This window comes from Pelophylax lessonae (genome assembly GCF_965119305.1).
Source record: "Pelophylax lessonae genome assembly, chromosome: 8".
Taxonomy (NCBI): domain Eukaryota; kingdom Metazoa; phylum Chordata; class Amphibia; order Anura; family Ranidae; genus Pelophylax; species Pelophylax lessonae.
In genome coordinates, this window is record NC_138775.1 from 192,545,161 (window position 1) to 192,570,955 (window position 25,795).

At 42.7% G+C, this 25,795-nt stretch overlaps 1 protein-coding gene across 3 annotated transcripts in view; it reads right to left on the bottom strand.

The window, feature by feature from the left end:
- Positions 1-25,795, bottom strand: part of FNBP1L (formin binding protein 1 like) — a 300,029-nt gene that overhangs the window by 50,647 nt on the left and 223,587 nt on the right. For 2 of the 3 annotated variants that reach the window (XM_082265869.1, XM_082265868.1), the window contains exons 9-10: positions 14,212-14,415; positions 2,158-2,172 (exon numbers count right to left, since the gene is read on the bottom strand). In XM_082265869.1, coding sequence (XP_082121995.1) covers positions 2,158-2,172; positions 14,212-14,415 — 219 coding nt within the window. The remainder of the gene's footprint in view (positions 1-2,157; positions 2,173-14,211; positions 14,416-25,795) is intronic. The other variant, XM_082265870.1, reaches the window with a different exon arrangement.

The window sequence follows — 25,795 nt, forward strand, 5'->3', positions numbered from 1 at the left end:
TAAACGCTTTTGTAGCCAGCCAAGAGTCTTTCAATTCTTGTTTGAGGTATCTTTGCCCATTCTTCCTTACAAAAGTCTTCCAGGTCTTTGAGATTTCTGGGCTGTCTGTCACGCACTGCTCTTTTAAGGTCTATCCATAGATTTTCAATTATGCTGAGGTCAGGAGATTGTGAAGGCCATGGCAAACCCTTCAGTTTACGCCTCTTGATGTAATCCCCCCGTGGAAAAAAGTTCAATTTTAACCTCATCGGTCCACAGAACTTGATTCCAAAATGCATCAGGCTTGTCTATATGTTTATTTGCAAAGTTCAAACGCTGATCTTTGTTGTGAGGACGTAGAATAGGTTTTCTTCTGAGGACTCTTCCATGAAGACCATATTTGTACAAGTATCTCTTTATAGTGGAATAGTGTACCACAACTCCAGTGTCTGCCAGATCTTTCTGGAGGGATCGTGCAGTCAAACGTGGGTTTTGAATTGTTTTTCTCACAATCCTGCGAGCTGTTCTGTCTGATATTTTTCTTGGTCTTCCAGATCTTGCTTTAACTTCCACTGTTCCTGATGACTGCCATTTCTTAATTACATTCCGAACAGAGGATATTGACATCTGAAAACGCTTTGCTATCTTCTTATAGCCTTCTCCAGCTTTGTGAGCGTCAACTATTTTCAGTTTAAGTTTTCTAGACAACTGCTTAGAAGATCCCATGGTGCCGATTGTTGGGACAAGGTCAGATGAGTCTGGGCATTTAAAACCTTTAAGATTGACATCACCTGGTCTTCCCAGACAATGATTGAGAACAATCCATGACACTGGCAGGTCTCAGCCTTGCAAAGGGGGGCAGTGCATGCTATAAATTCTGCAGGGTGCCCAAACTTTTGCAGACGCCATTTTTTTGTTTTCTGTAATTTTAAAAGTGTAAATGATGGAAATAAAATCTAACTTTTGTTGACATATTATAAGAATGTCTAATCTGTAATTGATGCCTTTTGGAGATTTTTCCATCTTTTCTTGGCTTCTTTATGCACATTAATACAAATTTTTACCTGGGGTGCCGAAACTTTCGATCCCCACTGTATAGCTATATCTATTAGATTTCTCTTGATTGGCCTGCAGGCTAAAAAAGAAATCTATGCATTAGATGGCAATATGGCCTAAGCACTGCTGTATATTAGAAACATTTATAGTGGATAATCAGATTAAAAAAAAAAAACTAAATGTATATGATAAAAGACAAATTTCATCTCCAACATACATTAATGTACAAGTATTAAAAGGTTCTTGGCATATAATACATTATACATCAAGACCCTTTTAATACCTGTATCCTAACTGATGTACATTGGAGATAGAAAATTGTCTTACATTTATGTCTCGCACCTAAAAAGTCTGATTATCTACTTTATATGTTGTAGAAAAAAAAACGTTATGATAACTGGATGATCAAATCAAATGAGTTTGAAATTTGCTTCAGTCAGCTTCATTTATTACCCTCCCTTTATGTAGTTTTGACCCTGCCAATTTACAATGCAATTCTGACGGAAGAACAGTTGTCAGCTGGTTAAACAAAGTCACACAAAGCTTTGACAATGATCCACTCAAGAAAACTTGTGCTGAGAAAGCATGCAGGCTAACATTGTTGGCCTTTCTTCTTGAGGCGATAGCCAGCTGTCATTTTGTATCGGTGGTTTGTGTACTTTGGGTCACTATGTGGATCAGGAGTTCTTGATCACTATGTCTGCCACAGGTTAGTGAAAGCAAATACTGAATTCAGATACAGGTAGGCAACTAGCATTTGCAGAAGATGGTCAGCTATTGTAGCCTCTGTATCTCTTCAGCTCAAGTTTCCTTCAAAGGAAAAAATGTCATGAAGTAGCAATTATCAAATTTAATTTGGTTTACATAGGTTTAAATCAGAGGCTAAAAGCCTAAACAGTAACACAATATAGAAAATCCAAACAGATAGTCTGCTGACATAATATAGATGTGTTTGTTAAACAGCCTACAAAGAATCATAACTATTCAATGTGGAGCAGGAGATGAAGAATCTTGCAAGCTGTCAGCACATCCACCTGCTATTTAGCCACAAAACATACAAGTAGTCAAGCAGTGACGTTCACGTTGGCAGGATGGGACACAGATCCGGCACACTTTGCTTACCATCCTTAACGACCACTGAACCGTTCCACAGCAGCAGAAAGAAATGGCAAGTTACTGAAAGGTATTGCAGCATTTTGTTCTAATTTTTCTGAGAAAAAGTCACAGAGAACATATTGTAATCAGGCTTGTCCTGTCAAAATGGATGCCTAGTTATTCAGAAATCTAACACTTTCAGTGTGGACACTAGAAACATGATGAGTAATTAAACTGGACACTACAGGCATGGTCACCAGAGGCTGCTGATTCTGATAGCTTCTAGCATGATGGAGGCAGATAACCACCAAAGTTAAAATAAAAAAAGAATAAAAAAAAAAAAAAAAAGGACAATAATATTATTAAAGGGATGTCTTATTTCAGAGGAACACAATGAAGACTACCTGAAATAACAGCCAGCAGGATGCTTGTATAATATCACTAAACCTAAAACTTCCAGTGGATGATCAGCTTATAGTTTTAAAAAGAAACTGGTAAGAGTCTATGAAAGCAGAAGCGCATCTGGAAATATGGCAGGGCTCATATTAAAGGCAGCCGGAATGTATTGTTTATTATACACAAAATTATTTTTTAGGTCACTGAAAATGGGAACAGAGCAAAACCAAAAATGTCACTTTTTATGTAGGACATTATAGAAGTTCCAAAATAAAAAGGTAAAAAAAAAAAAATAGGACTATTATTCCTACAATTTCCTATACCTAAATATTCAGGCTGCCAAAGCTGACATTCTCCTAAAAATGGTAGCTTCCTGTTTGTTGTGTGGATCCAATTGATTCAAAACATTGAGCTAATGAACCAGGACACATCTGCAGATTAGGAGTTCTGACTTTTGATGCCAGAGAATGCCAGGCAATTTGCATCCTAAAGGGGGTAGCAATGGCAGTCCGAATATTTTGTTCAACCACTTCAATACTGGGCACTTTACCCCCCTTCCTGCCCAGGCCAATTTTCAGCTTTCAGCACTGTCTCACTTTGAATGACAATGAATGCAACACTATACCCAAATGAAATTAGTAAGGCTGAAACTAATGATTATTTTCATTATCGATTTTAGAGGGCCGATTAATCGGATAATAACCTTTAAAAAAGTGTGGTGTGTAATTTAGTTAATATGTAAAGTTAAAAAAAAAAAAAGGAAATTTATTCTTAAATATCTATATGCAGTGGTAAATATAAATAACCAACTATATATATATGGTTAGGGAGCAAAATCTCTAATCCACTGAGAAAAACAGACAGAAGAGATATACTGTATATACTATTCGAGGTTGAATTTGGAAAATATCAGATAGACTCAGATCAAATTTTTTTTTGGCAGATTTTCAGACAGAACTTTATATGTATGACAAGCTCCCTTGTCATAGGCAGTTGGCTTCATAAAAGCTCCCTGCGCCTCCTGTCACTTATGCTGGCCATACAAAAAACAATGTCTTCCTTGAAACATTTTCTTTTTAAGAACGTTTGTTTTAGGTTTTCTAATCATTAGTGGGGTCAAATCGAGGTTTGTTTTTGAACAGAGTGACAGGAAACTTTGAAGGAGCAGAATAGAAAACTTGGTCAAAGAAATTTTCAGACAGTATGCAGGTTTCGTTCAGAAATTACATTCATTTTAAAACTGAAAGTTAAAAGCAAGTGAAATTTTTAAACATTCTTTCATTCAGCAAATGTACAAAGATTTTTGTATGAATATTCTTGTGCGAAAATCGATACGTGCATGGCCAGCATAAGGCTCGGTGCACCCCTGTGCAGTTTGCTGTGATCTGCTTCTGCAGTGCTTTTTGCTGCGATTTGTGTTTTGCATTATTTATGCTTTTTTTTGGCCAATTTATTGTTGGGCAGATTAAAAAATGCAACAAAAAGGTTAAAACTTGCAATGGTTTTGCACAGAGCAGCAATGATTCTCCTCTTCGCTTTTGGCTCCTCCTGCCTTTAGAGTGCCCCAATAGCAAGCTGCAAAGTATAGTATAGAGTGCCCCTATAGCAAGGTAAAAAAACTTCTGCCTTTAAGACCACTCACTTCTTGCTCATGACTACATGTCCCATGAGGCATTGCTCCTCACACATTCACAAGTTCTCAGGCACTTACTGACCTGTATGGATGGTGTACTGAGCTGTAAGTATGCTGTACTGTGCATACTGGACATGTGTACTGAGCTGTGTGTGTGCTTCACTGTATTTCCAGATATGAAAACAAAGAATGCTTTCTGTATGCAATCCAACTACTCAGCTGACCAACTAATCGATTATGAAAATAGTGGACTACTATTTTCATAATCAATTAGTTGTCAACTAATCGATTTGTTGTTTCAGCCCTAGAAATATGTATTTTTTTTTTTTTTTTTTTGACAGACCAAGCTTTCTTTTGGTGGTATTTAATCACACTGGGTTTTTTATTTTTTGCTAAAAAAAACTAGGACCGAAACAACTAATCGATCAACTAATCTATTATGAAAATAGTTGCCAACTATTTTCATAATCTACTAGTTGGTTAGCTGATTAGTTGGCCTGCATACAGAATGCATTATTTGTTTACATATCAGGAAATACAGTGAAGCACACATACAGCTCAGTACACTGTCCATACATGTCAGTAAGTGCCTGAGGAGCAATGCCTCATGGGACATGTAGTCCTGGGCAGGAAGTGAGCAGTTCTCAAGGCAGTAGTATTTTTTACCTTGCTATAGGGGCATGCTATACTTTGCAGCTTGCTATTGGGGCACTCTGAAGGCTGGAGGAGCCAGAAGCGTCGGTGGGGGACCCCAGAAGAGGAGAATCAGGGCTGCTCTGTGCAAAACCATTATGCAGCATGTTTGTTTAAAAAAGATAATAAATCACTTTAAAGACTGTGTGCAGGGAAGATCAGCATCTGAACTCTGAAGGTGGAGGCTGATAGACTGGAGGTAATCTGAGGCATTAAAATTACATTTAAAGTAAACTTTTACAAGTATTGTGTATTATATTTAAAATGATCATATCTATGAACAAAAAGTCTCAGCTTTTAGTACTACTTTAATATAAAAGATGTAGGTCTCCCTTCCACCCTTCATATAGCTTCAGGTCTGACTCCTGGTTAAAATGCCCATATATCCTACGTCTGGGTGTAATATAGATATATATATATATATATATATTTATATATGATATAAGCAATATATTACTTTCACTGTTTCACAGTATAAATGAACCCCTTCTAGTAGCGATTATCTGCTCTTTTTGCACATAAAAGGGCTAATTTTAGTTATTTTAACCCCATTATTACAGGTGATACAAAAAAAAAAAAAAAAAAAAAAAAGCATGCTGCTGCTACTAAATGTCTTAGGCCTGGTTCACACCTACGCGTTTTCGGTACTTTTTTCAGAAATGCACTACAGTTCATTTACCATGGTTTTCTATGGAACATGTTTACATCAATGCTTTTTTTCACCCACTGCGTATTTGGAAATGGTCAAGGTCTTTTTTTTGCTTTTCTTGTTCAACAGACTTCAATGGAGAAGCTGCAAAAAAGCATTTAGTGTGTTTTTGCTGTGATTTGAGTTTTTAATCTGCTCAACAACAAATTGGCTGATAAGATGCAAAATGCCAAATGCAGCAAAATCACGTGCGCAAAACGCACTGCATAGGTGTGAACCAAGCCTTATGCTGGCATACATGTATCAATTCTTGGGCGAATATATTCATACGAAAAATCATTATACATTAGCTGAATGAAAGAATTTGGTTTGAAAATTTTACTTGCTTTTAACATTCAGTTTTAAAATGGATGTAAATTTCTGAACAAAATCCACAAACACTGTCTGAAAATTCCTTTGACCAAGAAGTTTCCTATTCTACTCCTTCAGATTTTCCGGTCTCTGTGGTCAAAACTGAACGTCGATTTGACACCACTAACGATTAGAAAATCTAATGATTGTCAAATGTTCTTAAAATGAAAATTTTTTGAAGGAAGACATTGTTTTTGAAAGAAGACATTGTTTTTGTACAGCCAGCATAAGTAACAGCAGGCACAGGGAGCTTTTATCAAGCCACCTGCCTATGACAAGGGAGTCTGTCATACATAATATATTACAGTCCTGTCTGAAAATCTGCAAAAATCTTCTTTTGTTTTCTTTAAATAAAAAATGTGATCTTTGAGTCTGATGATATTTACCAGATTCAACCTCTAATAGTATATATAGTATATTATTATACAGGATTTATATAGCGCCAACAGTTTGCGCAGCGCTTTACAGTATGGGGGAAGACAATACAGTTACAGTACAATTCAAAACAGGAGGAATCAGAGGGCCCTGCTCATTCGAGCTTACAGTCTAGAAGGGAGGGTCAAGTGAAACAAAAGGCAGTAACCAAGGGGGATGGGCAGATGGATAAAATGGAGGTAGAGTTGTTAGGTGTGGGTAGGATAGGCTTCTCTGAAGAGGAGGGTTTTCAGAGATCGCCTAAAAGCTAATAGAGTAGGAGATAATCGGACAGATAAGGGTAAGGAGTTCCACAGGATTGGAGAGGCTCTGGTAAATTCCTGGAGGCGAGCATGGGAGGAGGTGACAAGGGAGCTAGAGAGCAGGAGGTTTTGAGAGGAATGAAGAGAGCGATTGGGTTGGTATTTTGAGACTAGGCTAGTGATGTAGTTGGGGGCTAAGCTGTATATGGCTTTGTAAGATGTAGTTAGTATTTTGAATTTGATTCGTTGGGTGCCAGTGGAGGGCTTGACAGAGAGGAGCGGCGGACACTGAGTGATTGGTAAGATGGACGAGTCTGACGGCAGCATTCATGATGGATTGAAGGGGGTATAGCCTGTGTAGAGGTAAGCCAATGAGAAGGGAATTGCAGTAGTCAAGGCGCAAGATGACCAGGGAGTGAACTAGGAGCTTTGTTGTGTCTTTGGTTAGAAAGAGGCGTATTTTGGAAATGATGCGGAGGTTTAGACGGCAAGATTTGGACAACAATTGGATGTGGGCCTTGAAGGAGAGTTCAGAGTCCAGGACAACACCTAGGACCTTGGCATGCGGGGATGGGCTGATAGTAATTCCATCAATATGGACAGAGAGATCAGGGGAAAGGGCAGGTGGTGGAGGAAAAATTATTAGCTCGGTTTTGGAGGGATTGAGTTTGAGGAAGTGGTGAGACATCCAGACCGATATATCAGATAGTAAATTAGTGATACGTGCGGAGACCGAGGGAGAGAGCTGAGGGGTGGATAAATAGATTTGTGTATCGTCAGCATAGAGATGGTATTGGAAGCCGTGGAAGGCTATCAGCTGACCCAGAGAGGAGGTGTAGATTGAAAATAGGAGGGGTCCAAGAACAGAGCCTTGGGGGACCCCAACAGAGAAGGGAAGAGGAGAGGAGGTAGTGGAATTAACGCTAAAAGGTGCGGTTGGATAAGTAGGAAGATAACCAGTGAAGAGTACAGTCACGGAGACCAAAGGCATGGAGTTTTTTGAGGAGGAAGGGATGGTCAACCGTATCAAAGGCAGCAGAAAGATCCAGGAGGAGGATTACAGAATAGTGTCCATTGGTTTTGGCAGTTAGTAGATAGTTTGTCAGTTTTAGGAGAGCAGTTTCAGTGGAGTGTTGAGGCCGAAATCCAGACTGAAGGGGATCGAGGAGGCTATTCTCGGCAAGGTGGTTGCACAGTTGGTTGTAGACCAGACGTTCAAGGAGTTTGGATAAAAAGGGGAGCAAGGAAATAGGACGTAGGTTGTTAAGATCGGTTGGGTCCAGTGAGGGCTTTTTAAGTATGGGGCTGACTAGTGCATGTTTTAGAGAGTTGGGGAAGATGCCAGAAGAAAGGGAGAGATTGAAGATGTGGGTTAGAGAGCGTAGAATAGGACCAGAGGGTGAACGTAGCATTTGCGAGGAAACAGGATCCAGAGGGCAGGTGGTTAAGTGGACATTAGCAAGTAGTTTAGCAACCTCGTCTATAGTGGTGGGGTTGAATGAGGTAAGTAGTGATCGCACCTGTGGGCATGAAGCGTAAAGCACGGAAGGTAGCTGAACAGCAATGATCTTCTTACGGATTGTATCAATCTTTTGTTTGAAGTGGTTGGCAATCTCTTGGGCAGTGAGTGAATCAGTGGGTGGAGGCAGTGGAGGACGGAGTATAGAATTAAAGGTAGCGAAGAGTTGCCGGGGGCGAGGTGACAAGTTGTTAATGAGAGTGATAAAATAGGTCTGCTTGGCAGTGTGGAGACTGGAATTGTATTTTTGGAGGAAAGATTTATATTGGTTGAAATCTTTCTGAGACTTAGTCTTACGCCATAAGCGCTCGGCTATGCTTTTTCAGACTTCTAGTGTTATCTGTTTGCCAAGGTTGAAGGGGTCGGGTCTGATTCGGTGTGTAGTGAGGGGGGCCAAAGTGTTCAGGGAGGCTAAGAGTGAAGCGTTGAAGACAGAAGTGGCTAGGTTGGTGCAGGACAGGGGTGCAATTTTGTCATAGAGGTGGTCATCAGTAGCAGAGTAGAGAAGAGAATGGTTGAGATGGCGTAGGTTTCTGTGGGTAACTGTAAGGTAGCTGGAGGGAGAGGAGGTGGAGGAGAGGGAGAGAGTGAAACAAATAAGGTAGTGATCAGAGAGAGGGAAAGGATTGTTTGAAAGGTTGTGTGGAGTGCATAGGTGGGAGAAAACTTGGTCAAGGATATTGCCTTCAGAGTGAGTAGAAGCATGTATTCATTGCTTCAGGTCAAAGGAGGAGGTTAGACTGAGAAGTTTTGAAGCGGTAGGAGTGTTAGTATTAACAGGAATGTTGAAGTCACCGAGAATGATTGTGGGGATTTCAGAAGAGAGAAAGTAGGGTAGCCAGGCGGAGAAGTCATCTAGAAAGGTCGATACTGGTCCAAGTGGGCGGTAGATCACAGCTATCCTTAGAGAGACAGAAGAGAAAAGACGAATGCAATGTACCTCAAATGAGAGTGACAGAGAGGCAGGTGGGTGAAGTACTTGAAAGGTGCTATGTGGGGCTAGAAGGATCCCAACACCCCCTCCCTTGCGTCCATTGGGTCTGGGGGAGTGAGTCCATAGAAGACCACCTTGGGATAGGGCAGCAGGAGACGTAGTGTCAGATTAATGAAGCCAGGTTTCAGTGATGGCAAGTAGATTAAAAGAGTTAGCGATAAAAAGGTCATGGAGAGAGATGAGTTTATTACAGACAGAGCGGATGTTCCAAAGGGCGCAGGAGAAAGGGAGTCTGGTCTTGGGAAAGAGATATCTTTTCTGTCTCTTATTCTCAGAGTGGAGTGCATATAGATATTGAAGAATAAATTGACTTTCTTTTTTAAACTTTACATATTAACTAAATTATACACCACACAACCTTTAAGGTTATTATCGGATCAAAACAATAATCAGCCAACTAATCCATTATGAAAATAAGCATTAGCGGCCGCCCTAAAACATACAAAAACATGACCGACAATTTTGAAAAAAAAAAAAAAAACCTGCACTGACATTGATGGGGCTTGCACTGATAATCAGGGAACTGATAACCAATGCCCTGATTATCAGTGTAAACAATTTACTCACTGTGCCTTTTCAGCCTTGCCAGTTATCGGCTCGCCTCTCCTTACAGAGACACAGCTGATCACATGGTAAAGAGTCCCTGTGATTGGCCCTTTACTGCAATCTGATCAGCTGCATCCAAAAGATACAGCAGTCACAAAGTGCAGCCGATAACATGCCATAGGGGGGGGGAGTGCGGGAGTTGCAGCTCTGGGAGGACTTCCATGGGCATTCTCCCAAACTGGAGAGCCACGCTGTAGCCATCTTTCGGCTATAGCACGGGTGGGAAGAAGTTAAAGTGACCCTGTCCCCAAACCACTCTTCAACAAAAACCTTTCCCATTGGGTTATATGTTCATCTAACCCATTTAGTACATGCTTTTACTTGTAACCTCCCACCCTCCCCTCTTGAGCAGACCTCCAAAAGCCGTAATAATGCACCACCATTTTGGATGTGATGTCAGCAGCCACAGCAGACTTCGAGTTTTCACTTCTCGCCCAGTTACTATATAAAATGTCACATAGGAAGGTGAGTGGCAAAGGCTCTGGCCATCACAGAGAGTAATTAGATAATGCTGAAAGAGAGGAGGGCAGGGCTTTTGAAGTGCAGGGAAGGGAGAGAGCTGTTTTTCTGGAGTAGTCCAATTTTCTAGCAAGTTTAAAGGCAGGTTGCAAGTGAATATGTAAAGAAAAATTACTGCAAGCAAGCATTTCAAATGTTTGATTTTTCCGTTTTCACTAGAAATGGTTTACATTGGTGACAGGTTCTCTTTAAAGGAAAATTCCAGTTTCAAACAGTAAGATATGCATAGTGCAAAAAAATGCAGGCACAGTGGATATAGAAAAGAATCGCTCCCTTTAAAATTGTGTTGCTTTGCAGCCTGTATGTATCTGAAAAGTGTAATTGGAATGCATTTCTCCATTTCAAGTTACACAAGAAAATTCTAATGATCAGAGTAAATCAAACTGGGGCTGCATTATTTGAATTCCTGGGATCCACAGGTTACAAGGATCACAGACCTCTAGTCATTTTCACGTATTTAATATATTAATAAAGCTATATGTACTGTATCACACAGCATGCACACTTCAAACATTTTTTTATAGCAACCAAGTCCAGTTCATGTCATGCATGTCACTGCAAACTGTAATAAAATGTGCATTTTGAATAAGAAAACATTTTATTTTCAAGTTTTGAATTGATGGAAAAAAAATATAGAAGCATTGTGTAACAATCAGATATGCAGGAGTCTGTTGTTGCAAGGTATAACACACACCACGACCTAAGACTGTCTTGTGCACCAAGCTGAAAGAAAATCATTTTCAGAAACATGTTCTAAAGTAGGGACAAGGGCTCTTTAAAGGTGGGTAGTATAAATTAGCAGCTTAAAATGAAAAGGACTGTGGTTCTGTGTATTTTGTTAGGTGGAGACCAGCAAAAATATTTTAGGATCTGTATTTAAATACAAGCATGAGAAAATGCATCAGTTCAGCTTGGTTGTAGATAAAAATTAATTTCCAAACATTCAGCACACTCTGCACACTGGGCTCTGTATACTTACTGCTCGCCTGAGGCCTCTGAAAGAAGCCGTCCTCTGCTTGCATACATGCACCTCACTCACACTATAATGGAGTAGTCCCCTGTCTAAATGGGTACACTGGGACCCGCTATATCCATATGCTGCTGGCGGTGGGCATTTAGGGGCTATAGTCTAGCAATGGGATACAGAAAAAAAATATATGTGGCAAATTATCCATTACATTAAAAACTTTTAGGACTACATCACACACACTATATATAGCCTGTCCCAGCTATTGCCGCTCTATGAGAAAAAATGAGCAAGCTGGAAAATCCTTATCAAATATAGTCAGTAAAATGGTGTCAGTAAAATTGTGTCAAGAATATCTATTCTGTCTCAAGAAACAACTTTGCTGGGAGCAATTAAAAATGACAAACATTTCCCCATTAAACAAATTGTTTAGTGCTGCTATACAGACACAAATGTGCACTTTATAGCAGACGCCTGACTTTATAATTGTGATTAGGACAAATGGAAAAACTGCCCTTCTAAAAAGGAAACTCCGCAAGTCTGTTCCAAAATGTATATTTTAACAAATTATAGGATACTAATAGGGCACACTGGCACTATATACCACCATTCTTTGCTCTGCCCATTGCTACACAGAGACTCATTCTTCCTGCTACGGGAGGGAAAATATCAATAATCCAGTTTTAAGCCAGCAATAGATGGAGCAATCACGGCTTGCAAGAAAGAAAAATCGCTTGATTCCCCCTTCAAAAGTCAGGATATCCTCCCGCTGAGCCACTGAACACTGTGATTATTGCTAGCATCTATAATAGCCACTAGCAATATTCACATGTAGAATCTAACAGGAGGTTGTAGCTAAGTTGATCAATTGATCATTTTGGGTACATTCAGCCTGCCCATACATGGTTCAAATTTTGACCGGTCTCTGCTGAACTGGACGAGATTCAGTCTATGGCTGGCTTTATTCTCCAAAATGCAAAACTAAAAACAAACTCTGGCTGCAAGTGTGAACACCTTTCTAAATCAGTGTGGCGTTTGAAAGGACTTGAATACAGAGTTATAGAAATATAGTATAGGAGCCCTTTAGGTACTGTTAGGCAAGTTAATTTTCAGGATATGAAATTTCAGTTTTTGCTGGATTAACCACAAAGTGAGCATTTCAGATGTTACCACATGTCTACTAGAGTGCGGATAAATGTACTCTATGTGGTAAGTACACCTTTTACAGCTGACTAGTTGCTACGTAATAGTGTTCCTGTTTGGATATGCAGAACTACTAGCTGCATAAACTAAAGCATGTGAAAGCCTTTAACTTCTGGAGATGTAAAGGAAATCACAAGATAGATAAGTCAGTCATATAAACTCACCAATGAGTCCAGTGTTCCATTGAACAATTGGTCCCATTCCCACCAGTAGGCACACATTTTAGTTAAAATGGGCACCTGCTGGCAAGCATTGTGCACACGCACCGGGTCTGTGTGAACTGAAGTAATAGGACAGAAGGCAAACTGTCCTGTCTATTCATTGGGATTGCAATGGACAACTCGGTCCAATGAGGCTGGTGTGGACCAGCACTTTTTTGTTATAAACTAGCTAATGCTACAAAAATAAAAATGTAATCTAGGGTAAGGGATTTGTTTCACCTTTACGCTGGCTTCACACACGTGCACCAATTGCAATTGCACCAGAGGCTTCAGAAAGCATTAGATTTGGCTGAGTCAGGGATCCAATAAAGCTTGATTAGCTGCCACTTGACCAAAACTTTACAGTACAGCAGGCCAAGCAAAAAGGACCCAATGTGATCACCCTCGCCTATATTAGATTTTAAACAATGCTCAGAGCTTTTCACAGAGAATGTCAAGATCATTCCTTTTATCTTGCTAAGATTAAGATGGGGGTGCAGCCTTGCCTAGGCATGCTTAGTACAGCAAGAATCTCTGCCTTTTTCTGAAACTTTACAGACTGCGGTCAGAACTTGCTTCTGCTTTTTTGCAATTGAATATTTCCCAACTTCCCCAAATCATCAACTAAAATATAAAAGCAAATACTTTGGCTTGCTTAGGTTGGTGGAACTATTTAGGTCTTTTCTATCTTTTCATCTTCTTTGAAGAATTACTGTATGTAGTAAAATGTTTAAAGTGAAAATCGAATGCAGTATGTTGTCAGGTCTATTCTATAAATATTTCAGTTACATTCAGAGTTAAAATACATTGAGGTTTCACCCGTCAAAATATTTACAGCACAGCACCTGGGTCAGCACCATGCCAATGAGAGAGAAGATGGTGCTAATTTAATATGTAATAATTAGGCTGGAGCGGCAAGTGAAAAGTAGAGGTGAATTAGGCTAAGCAAATAACATCGCCTGTTTGCCTACACAGTATTCAAGCAATAACAATCCTTTGGCAAGAAAAATCGTAAAAGTGTCCTGAATAAGTAATACATCTGTGTATATGTTGTTGACTTTTTTTTTTCTTTAAACTTTTCTGTGTACCTAGACCTTTGCAAGTGGTCTTCAACAGATATCAAAAATGAGCAAATGCAGAAGCTTGAATGCCCGATTTGCCGAGTGTATGTCAAGCAAAAAAACAAATGCAGTACATCGCGGCAATACAGTAATCCTTTTAGGGGCCCTGCGTGTACAAAAAAAAAGTACCTGTTGATCTGCTAGAAATGCATTTAGGTTCTGGTGTGGGCTGATAATACACAGCGTGTGCGTGGAGTAAGTGGTGTTAGCCCAGTTGCCTTTTAACTACTCCCACTGTCAGATCTCTACAACACAAAGGCTAATCATTCTGTAGTCCAAAATGAGAACCAAAAAGGGCTGTAACAAAGATAACAGTGGTACAACAAAAGATCAAACTACACTACAGACTTTTCCCTAAAGTGCCTCTTTACTGATGGACAAATCCAGGACTACATTTCACAGGAAATGCATACATTCTGTCTAACAACTTTTCTTTGCATGATGAACCTAGGTTTAAAATGCTACAGAGTAAACAGGACTGTTCTATTCTTACCTTAGGTTTCTTTCCGAAGAGCCACAACTTCCCCTTAGCCTTGCCCATTGTAATCTTGGGGTCATTCCGCATTACTTCCGGTTTTGGGGTACTGATGGTACCATCTGAAACGGTCCTGTAAATGTGTTGACTGTAATCTTCAAATGGGTAGTCCACAGGGGGTTCAAAACCAGATTTAAAGCAGTCCACCACAATCTGAGAGTCCTGTATCAAAATACATTGGTTAAGGGTATATCCAGACATTGTCAACTTTTATATTGTGATATGAACACCAAAGGAACTTCAGCATTAGTGTAAAGCACAATCTGACCTTTCTGCATTCCATTATTTTTCTTGGTCTGCAGTGACTCCATATGTACTAACAAAAACACAACCAACCTGCCAAAGTCAAATGCTATTCATCTGAAAGGAATGCAGTTTTGGCACAACTTATTTATACACAGCATAGTAATGTATCTGAAGTTCAGCCTTGCCGCTGATTTGCATGGATTACATACATAGGCCCCCTTAAAGCTGAACTGAAAGGGTTTTAAAAGTATGTATATATAAGTTTTGGCATTACTTACTATTTTCTTCTGAGTGTGCACTGTGCCACACATGCATAGTTTAGTGAACATTCTCAGCATGCCCTGGGTCCCAAGATGAATACCCCCATGCACATGCAGGATTACATCATCGTGGGCTGGTCAATCAAGATGGCCAAAGATGCTGTACCCAGAAAAAGAATGATAGGTCACTATGTTCACAATTTCCAGCCTTTGCCTTACTGGAGAGCAGAGTAGCTTTGGAAGTCAAGTGTGCCATTTTATGTAAATATGCTGTGAAAACTTGTACATTACGGCAAAATCCCACTCGCGTAGGCTTTAGTACTGCTTTATGGCTAAAGCCCATAGCTGGCTGTAATATATCCTGGCTCCTAAAGCTGTTGGAATCAAAAATCTGGACATTAGGACTGTCATTATAGGGACCTTTAGTAAAAAATAAAGTATGAATGCACATCTTTTTGCAAAAAAAAAAATTTGCATTTTTCCCCACAGGAGCCTACAAACATTTTGCATCTGCGATCAGAGGATCGCGAGTACAATGTCATGCTCCTGCAGACACACCTCCAGATTTCTGCCCATATATCCATATGGACTTTTTAGTTAAAAAGCTGCAGGAAGTGTCAATCAGACGAGTGCACGGAGAACTACAAGTCCATCTGCTGTGGAATTGATGACAAGCCTCTGCAGGCCTAGGCCCTGCACAGCAGTGTGAATTATAAAATGTGACAGCAGCTGTGTGGGGGATCTCAGGGAATGATTTGGGGAGGATCGCTAGAACGTGTTACATATTTCACCCTAAAAACAGGTGTAACATGTTCAAAAGGCGACCTTATCCTTTAAAGCTGGCCATACATGGATTAAATGGATAGGTTCAGCAAGAACCAGCCTGAATTTAGATCCATGTGTAGCCTTCTCTTTTTAACAGAAGCCGATCATTAGACCGTCATCTGGAAAACCGCATTCAATCTGGAAAACCGAAGTCAATGGACTGCAGTGCTGATCCTGAACAGTGTATTCTGAAGGTGGGGAGAATCCCACTTTCATTACAAAAAGACACAGCGGAAATGATTTCCCATCCACCTTGAATGTGTGGATGGGGAAATTGGTTCAGTTGAGCTGAACTGAGCCATGTTTGGCTAGCTTAAGTGTATGCTTTTTTTGTTTTGTGTAAAACTGCTGCTCTAGCCCACTAAACAATATGTAGGATTAACAGTTTTATTCACTAAAATGGAAAGCATTTGTTTTGCTATAATGATATCAAGCATTTATTACTTGTTATATAATCTATTTTCAACCATATGATTGCCATTTACAATCCTAAATACCGAAAATAAGTGCCATTACTGAAAATGATTGATCTAGCTCAGTGAATGGAGACTAAAAACTAATAAAGATTTGACAGTCCAAACCTAAGTCAAGCTTAACTATACTTCTCACATCTATTGTGCTAAAGCAATCCAAACACAGCACAAAAAAAAAAACCTAGAAATGAATAAATTACATACACTTAAATCCTTCCTGATAAAGGAGGTCTGTGGTTCCAATGGGAACCAGAGCATCTGGCCTAGTGCCCTTGGTAATTTAACAGATCTAATCAGACATCCATAACTCTTGCTCTGCATTACAAGATTGTGTAGGGAAGCTTGTGGTGATTATTCATGAATGCCAACACTGTGTACGCAAAAGTGACAGGGCAAGATGTGCATTTCCAATCAGAGAAAAAGGTATATCAGCATAGGACAGACAAAAAGTTGGGATTGAAAGTCTTGTTCTTGTGATATTGGGATGTGCTGCATGCCCATTGCCTATTGAACATCATTCTTGCATAGAATAGTGAAAATATACAGTCATGGCCAAAAATATTGGCACCTCTGCATTTCGGTCACCTAATGCACCACTTCGCAAAGAAAATTGTTGCAATTACAAATATTTAGGCATTCTCATATTGGAATGACACGTGGAGAAACAAATCAAAATCTGGCACATTCAATGCAAAACTCCAAAAATGGACTTAAAATGCAATTATTTCTTAGAACTTTGAGAAGGTGCCAAAATTGTATCCAATCCATTTTTAGATTTTTGCGTAGAATGTGTCAGATTTGGCTTTTTGTTTCCTCATTTTTTTGTGTCATACCAATATAAAACAAACCTGAGAATGCCTAAACATTTGTAATTGCAACAATTTTCTGGGCGACGTGGTGCATTATATGAAAGTAATGCAGGGGTGCCAAGACTATAGATACTTTGTAATGTTTATTCACGGATGTTAGTAAATCAAGGATTTTTATATATTCCACTTAAAGGAAACAAAGAGCCAAACTGACCACACGTGAAAAGGCTTTAGGTCTTTCATTCTTTTTTTTTTTTTACTGAGCTCGTGTAACAATTTTCTTTACATCATGTAGGTCATCTATTATGACTTTTAAAATGTATGTATACGTTTCTAAATGTGATTATATGTTCTTCTTTACTTTTAGTTCAATAATGTGGGAAACAAATATCTTAAAAATGATATATTCATATTTATAGGTTTATTGGTAAGCAATATTTTTGGAATTGGGGGAGTGACAAAAACTACTTGTCCCTCATGACAAGCTGCTTGTCTTGATTAAAAAAAAAAAAAAAAAAAAAATGGATTTTTGTAAAATCTTACCGTAAAATCCTTTTCTCTTAGCTCATTGACAGACGTAGTCCTCGGTGATACACCACCTTCGGGTTATGTTGCCTCCACAGGAGCAGGACTAGACAGGAAATTAAAAAGCTCTGGCCACACCCTAGGGGCAGTCCCAGAGGACTCTCTCTCTCTGCCTCAGCAAATCAGTTATGTGAAAAAGCAGTCTTTAGAGATTTTAACCCAACCCAACTCAAAAACAGAGGGGCGGGGACTATGTCTGTCAATGAGCTAAGAGAAAAGGATTTTACGGTAAGATTTTACAAAAATCCATTTTTCTCTAGCGCTCATTGACAGACGTAGTCCTCGGTGATACACCACCTTCGGGACGTCCCAGAGCAGTATCACAAATGAGGGGTGGGAAAATAGAAATCAAATCCCAATCTAGAAGGCCCAACCGGTGCCAACTAGAAGTTTACAATGCTCATCCTAAATGATGAGACTCAACAAAAAAGAGAAAAAAAAATTTTTTTTTTTTTTCAAACAGAAAAAAACCCTCGAGGTAGACCACCGGTCTCCTCAAATTGCGGCCTGCAAAACCTTGCGGCCAAATGAGGCATCCGCCGATGCCGTCACATCAATTTTATAGAATTTTGTAAAGGTATGTACCGACGACCAGGTGGCCGCCTTACATACCTGGACCACTGACGCCTGATGGCGAAAGGCCCAGGAAGTACTGAGCGCTCGAGTGGAGTGCGCCCTAACAGGGAACGGAGGACTCTGACCCTTAATAGAATAAGCCTGTACCACCGTTTGTCTAATCCATTTGGCAATGGTCGCGGCAGATGCAGGCAAACCCTTTCTGGGGCCATACGTGATCACAAAAAGTGAATCAGTCTTACGGAATGATTCCGTAGCTTTCAGTTATACCCTGATTGCCCGAACCACATCTAAGGAATGCAACGCATGTTCCCGATGATGCTTGGGCTGAGGACACAAGGAAGGTAGTACAATATCTTCATTCAGATGAAAATCTGAAACCACCTTAGGAAGAAAAGATGGCTTAGGATGAAGTACTACCTTATCCCTATGAATCACTAGGTATGGGGACTGGCATGATAATGCAGCCAGTTCTGACACCCTGCGAGCAGAAGTAATAGCCACCAAGAAGGCCACCTTCTGGGAAAAAGTAAGCAAGGGAATCTCCCTGATGTTTTCAAAGGGAGGTTTCTGTAGAACCGACAAAACCAAATTAAGATCCCAGGGCGGTAAGGGCGCGCGGACTGGAGGAGCCAGGTGCCGCACCCCCTGGATGAAATTCCGCACCAAGGACTTGGTAGCTAAAGGTTTCTGAAAGAAGATTGCTAATGCTGAAACTTGACCCTTGATGGTGCTCAAGGCTAGCTTCTGCTCAACCCCTTGTTGCAAAAAGGCCAATATTCGAGTCACCGAATAGGTACGTGGAGGAAATCCTAAAGATTCGCACCACGCAATATAAGTCTTCCATGTGTGATAATAGACCTTGCTGGAAGTCGCTTTCCTTGCTTTAATAAGGGTAGGAATGACTGAAGTAGACAAACCTCTGTCCTTCAGTACTTGGGTCTCAATGGCCAGGCCATTAAACCCAGCGACTGTAAAGCATGATGGTAAATTGGTCCTTGAGACCACAGACACTCCCTGAGACGAAGTTCCCACGGAACGTCTGCGACTAGCATGTCCAAGTCGGCCAGGCCGGCTTGAGGAGGCCAGCCTAGAATTTCTAGGACCACTGGCGCTGATAGAATCTGAACCAGGCGTCCCTAGAGGTATCTGGCCCCGACCATCCGAGAAAGTCTGGTCGTTTTCTGTTCCCACACATTTATCAGATACCTGATTGTTATCAGGAAGGGTGATCTTTTCTGGTTGAACCTCAGGGACCGAGGTCACCCGACTAGAGGCTACTTGGCCTATCTGGTCAACCAGATCCGATTCCTGTGAGGTATAGGGACTAATCTTAGGAAAAGGTAAAGGAAAAGATCTATTCAGGGAACGGTAACTACCGCTTCCTGTAGTACTTAAATGTTGGAAGGGAAGAATCGCACCGGTAGTAGTGGTTGAAGCTCGATCTAATGTCCTGAATACCGGTGAAAACGTCCCCCCACCCTGAAACCGGGTGGGGGCGCACCTTCAGGCTGTGTACTCCTTTGCTTCGGGTTTGGCTGGGTTGGTCCTCTGCTTGTCCGACCAGCCCTTCTTGAACCCTCCTGGAGGAGTCTTGCCTTTCCCGCTAGTACCAGCCGGGCGCCCTTTATGGGCGGTAAAGAAAGGTCCTCGCTTGTTGCGAGGTCCCTTAGCTTTAGCAGCCTGTGGCAAAAAAGTGCTCTTGCCCCCAGTGGCATCCTTGATGATTTCATCTAGGTTGGCCCCAAATAGACGATTCCCCTGAAAAGGGAGATTTGTCAAGGTCTTTTTGGAACCTAGGTCAGCTGACCAGCATTTTAACCACAGCACACGTCTGAGGATCACCGCTGACATAGATGCATGCCCTAATAAGGGAGTAGTGTCCAAGGCTGCGTCACAGATAAACTGTAGCCCTTGTATAATCTGTTCCATCAAATCAGATGTCTCCTGGGGAATATCTTTTCCCCTAAGGTCTTGGCGTACCATTTTCGCCCATTCCGTAAGTGTCTGGGAAACTAGACCAATAACAATTACTGGTCTAAATGCTGACCCTATCAGAGAGAAGATGGTGCGGGACTCTGCTTCCATCTTTCGATCCACCGGATCCTTAAAGGACGAAGTGTCCTCCACTGGGATAACCGTGGCTTTATTCAGCCTGGAAATAGGTGGATCCACCACTGGTGGTACCGTCCATTTCTTAATGATGGATTCCTCAAACGGATAGCGTCTAGCAATACGCTTGGAAATAGTAAAGGTACGTTTAGAATGCTCCCATTCTCCTTTAATCTGATTACCGAAACATTTGGGTACAGGAAAAACCTTCACCGTTTTGATGGGCTTATTAGTACCAAAAGGAATCTCTGTTTCAGTTGCCTCTGCCGGTAAAGCCTCAAGTTTTAAGGTTTCCTGCACTGCCACAACTAGTGCGTCCATCAATGCTTCTTCCTGAATTATAGCAGGAGAAGAAGCGTCCTCCTCACTGTCTGAGGGGGGCTTTACCTGGGATAACAGCCTTTGCAGAGGAACCTGCAACTGCAGTGACCATCTCTGAATCAGAGTCAGAGGTGTCAGATAGTATAGGGGTAGGCGGGGGTCGCTTCCTTGACCCCCGTCCCTGACAGGCCGCCTCCACCCGAGCCACCATAGACTCCAAAATTGCTGTAAATGACTCTACACTCTGTGCACCGGCGGGTCCCGTGGCCCCCTCGAGGGAAACAGGTGGGGGAATATGTGTGGCAGGGTCCATGATAATTCCAGTCACTTCCTGGATAATATAATTCAAAAATAAAAAACTTTTTTTTTTTTTTTTTTTCCAGACCCCCAGCGCCACAAAAAGCCCCTTAGTGTTACCTGCTAGGGATCCCTATCGATCGAGAGAGAGAGAGAGAGAGAGAGAGATAGACCCCCAGGCTCACCACTTGATGCTCAGAGTTTAACTGCAACAGGTTACAGCGCTGTCTTGACAAACAGGAAGTCTTTTGGCTGGCTGCCCAGGAAGAAAGGAGGCGGCTCCACCCCTCTGCACGCCTTCCGGCGCCTCCCCTAGTTCCACGAGGTGTTTGGATCACCTCAAACATGGCCGCCCCCATGCTGGAGACACGAGGCTACGCCAAAATGGCGGCTCGTGCGATCCAGCAAAAAAAATGGCGGCGGCCTGTACTGAATAGCGGTGTGCTGCAGGGCACACAACACTCTCTCTGCATGGGGATTTGGCGTGGTTGGCGGTACCGGCCCTGGCGGACCGCATGGCCATTCTAGCATGGCCTGCTAATAGCTGGAGATCTGATTAGGAAGGCAGTCTACATGTCCGTGGCTTCTGACTGGTAGGTAGCTTATTCTTATCACCGTAAGATTCCCAGAATGCCACAGATTATAATCTTTTTAACATGTATACAATTAGATTGTTAGCTCCCAAACCAAGCCTCCTGGCTTTTTGCACATAAAATCACACTCAAAGTAGGAGGATCTGTGTCATTTATAGGATAGAGAGGGACTCTATCTTACCATACAGAGAGGGGCCCGCGTTCACCACAAGACCCGTCAGGGGAAAAGGGGGAACATACTACTCACCATACCGGAACCAGGCGGGCACCAACTCCTGACAGTACCCCTCTCCACCGGGGCGGGAGGGCTGTCGACCGATATGGACGCCGTGACTCATGGTCTTTGGCGTTTCAGCGAGACGTTTAACTCGCGGGGTCAGTCCTTTAATGGGACTTTGTCGCGGCCGACCCAGCGCGGAGCTATGGCCTGCACGCGCTCGTAGGCTGAACTGGGGTGACCACCGGATCTCAACATCCAGCCCGTCGCCCAGTTCAGCTTTCTTGCTTGAAGATCTCACAGGAACACTGGAGAAAAAAAAAAGCTGTCTAAAAAATCCTTTAAGAAAAAAATCTTGCCAGGACCTAAGATCCCAGCAAGGTATCTAGGTCCTTACTCCTAACTAGACAGAAAATAACTGATTTGCTGAGGCAGAGAGAGAGAGGATATACCCTCTGGGACTGCCCCTAGGGTGTGGCCAGAGCTTTTTAATTTCCTGTCTAGTCCTGCTCCTGTGGAGGCAACATAACCCGAAGGTGGGGTATCACCGAGGACTACGTCTGTCAATGAGCGCTAGAGAAAATGGGATTTTTGACTTACCGAAAATCCATTTGTCTGATGTTCATTGACAGACACTGTCATACTTGACCACACCACGCAATGTATGCCTTCCACGTACGATGGTAGATCTTCCTCAAAGTAGATTTCCAACTTTTAACATAGGAATCACCAACAAACCTCTATCCTTTAGCACCTGGCGTTCAACAGCCAAGCCGTCCAAGCGTGCGACTGTAAAGGAGGATGGAAGATCGGTCCTTGGACAGCAAATCCCCCCAGAGAGGAAGCTCCCAAGGAACGTCGGCAACCAGCTGCACCAGATCGGCGTAGCAAGCCCGGCGAAAACCGTCCAGGGCCACTAAGATGACTGGAATTCCTTCTACCTCGATCCTGTGTAGGAGTCTGGGCAGAAGCTTGAGAGGAGGTAAAGTGTATATCACAAGATACTGACCCCCCGGGGGCCACCAGTGCATCTGTGACCTCTGCCATCGGATGAAGGGACAACCAATGCCTGCAGACTGAGGTAGTCCGCCTGCCATTTTTCCATCCCGAGAATGTGTATGGCGGAGAGGGCTGGAACGAACCGTTCTGCCAACCTTAGAATGCCGGCTACCTCCAGAGCCACCAGGGAACTTCTTGTGCCCCCTTGGTGATTGACATAAGCTGTGCTGAATACGCACTGGGCATCCCTGAAGATGATCTGTCCAATGATTCAGACACAGTCTGATCGCTCGGAGTTCTAGGCCATTGACCAGCAGTGCAGACTCTTCCAGCGTCCAGATCCCCTGAGCAGAATGCTTACTGAGGACGCCTCCCCAGCCGGGCAGTCTGGCATCCGTGGTGACCACTGTCCAATTCAAGGGGAGGAAGGATTTGCCCAGACGAAGCACCGGAGAGCAAAGCCACCATATCAGGGACTCCTTTGTTCCCCGACTCTGTTCTGATAGTCCAGAGACTGCGGATTCTTGTCCCACCCGGTCAGAATCTCCCTTTGCAGGGATCTCGTATGGAACTGTGCAAACGGAACTGCCGCTAAGGTAGATACCATCAAGCCCAGCACCTGCATGCAAGTCCGGAGGGATGACCATCTGTTCGACAGCAGGAGACAAATTTCAGCCTGCAATTTCCGGAGTTTGTCCAGAGTCCAGAGGAAGGAGCACAAAATGATAATGCTCCTCCCCAACGGCAACGTGGAGAAAATGCTGGTGACTAACATACTGGACCCAATTGTCTTGTATCAGGGGAAGTCCACAGCTCCAGAAACCAGCGATTACGTCAAACCCCCCCCCCCCCCCCCCCCGATACGGGTGAGGGCGCACCTTCATGCAGAAAGAGCATTGTCTGCGGGTTTGAAGAAGCCCGCTATCGGCAGACCAGGTTCATTTGGATCCGCCAGAGGAGGTCCTGAAAGCCTTCGAGCCTTTGTCAGTCGCCCCCCGAGTGACGAAAAAATGTATGAGCCGAGAAGGAAGATCCACGTCTACGACAAGGTTCCTTACCCTGCGGAAGAAAGGTACTCATCCGCCCTGTGAGACCTTTAATGATGTCAGATGATGTCAGAGGAGCCACATCCAAAGAGGTATCACAGATAAAACTGCAGCCCTTGGACCAGCTGGTCCACCAGCTCAGCAAAGGCAAGGGGGAGATGTTCACCCTCCAGGTCACGGTGTAGGAGCTTAGCCCACTCGGTCAGAGTTTGCAACACCAGGGCAATGGTAAATACCAGCCTCATCGCCGAACCAGCTAAGGTGTACATAGTGTGGGCCACAGCCTCTGCATTCCAGTAAGCCGGGTCCTTAAAGGCTGGGGACTCTTCAATCGGAATCATGATTGCCTTGTTTAATCTGGAAACGGGAGAGTCCACCACCGGTGGGACAGTCCACTTCTTAAGAAGGGACTCCTCAAAGGGGTAACGCTCAGTAAAGCGCTTTGGAACCCCACGGGGGCACTTTGGTCGTCCCCACTCTTTTGCTACAATTCTGTCAAAATAAGCAGGGAAAGGAAACCCCTTTGCCGCGCTGGATGGCTTGTGAGTACCAAAGGGTACCTGCGCCTCTGTCACAGCTTCAGCTGCCTCCTCCATCTTTAAGGTCTCACCCACAGATACAATCAGTGCATCCACCAGCGACTTTTCATGCGCGGTCGCAAACGTTGAGGAATCATCCTCACTATCATAGGATTCCAGGTGAGTGGTCGCAGACCCAGAAGGGGGATCCATGCCCGCAGCAGCCAAATCAGATTTAGGATCTGAGGAGACAGAGGCGGCAGGGAGCGCTTTTTGCTAGACCGTCGCACACAAGCCATCTCCACCCGGGACACAAGGGACTCCAGGACTGCAGTCAGTGCATGGATGGATGGTTGGGACCAGGAGAGCCCTGCAGCCTCAGAGAGGGGATCAGGTGGGGAAATGTGCTCCAAAGACTCCATGAGTCACTAAGGGGACCACACAAAAAAAGTGTAACACTGCTAAGGGACGACCCCCACCACGCTGGCAGCCCCACCCAGTTGCCAAGCACAAGGCACAAAGCACGTGGCACGTGTAACATGTTCCCGAAGCGGACTTTATCCTTCAACCCTTTTTGCTTTTTTTGCACGCCTTTAAAATTATAGGCCTGAAGATTACATAAAGCCCTAAAACATTATATATTTTCTGAAAGCAGACACCCTAGAAAAATATTGTGGCAGTTCCAATTTTTTACATCAGATATTACTGCAAAGGTCTAGGAAACGCAAAATTTCAGTAAAAAACAATACAGTTAATTTTAGGGGGCACAAAAACGCAATAAATTGCCCAATTTGTTGGTAAAATATAAAAGATAAGGTTGTACCGAGTAAACAGCTACTCAACATGTCAAACTTTAGCCTTCTAAAAGACCCTGCTTGTCTCTTCTGTGCTCCACTGAATGTAATGCAACGCAGAACACACTGCATTACATTCTTTCCTGGCTGCGAGAACCCCGGAAGGGATAATATACACATCGCTTCCAGGTCAGGAACAAGGGGAGGAGCGCAGATGTGTCTTTGCTGTCCTCCCTCCCCTCTACCCGGCGGCACCCACTATGCCAGGCCCACAGGTGGGTAAGCAGAGCAGGGGATACATGGGGGGCCGTGCATGCAGGGTGGGGGCACTTTAATGAGGTGTGTTAAAGCATTCAGGCGGCAGCGCAGCCGCCCGAACACTTCCACCCGACAAAGAAACCCTGCTGCGGGCAAGCAAAAAAAAAAAAACGACTTGCCCAGCGCCCTGAACTGCATGCCCCGGGCGTTAGGCAAAAGTAATTCTGCATCCCTGTATTCACCACTTTAGGATTTATTTACTGATATTGTTTGTTAAATTGTCCATTATGAAAATTTGTGAGCTCCTAAAACACGACTGCCTTTACCTTCTGATCTTTTATAAAAGGTTAATGAATCTAAACTGTACTTATTACTCTTACCCTTTATACTTACTTTTGGACTGCTCCATGGACCTATAGGGACAGCCCATATAATATAAAGTGGCCACTTAAACTGGAAACCGAATATACTTACCTTTGGGTTTGGTGTTTCACCAACATTACTATTTTTTAGGGAATTTATAACCTCTTATAATGCACAGCATATTGTTTCTCATGCCCCCGTTTGCAGATATACAAGATTAAAAAAAACAGTACATTCACATAATTTTTCT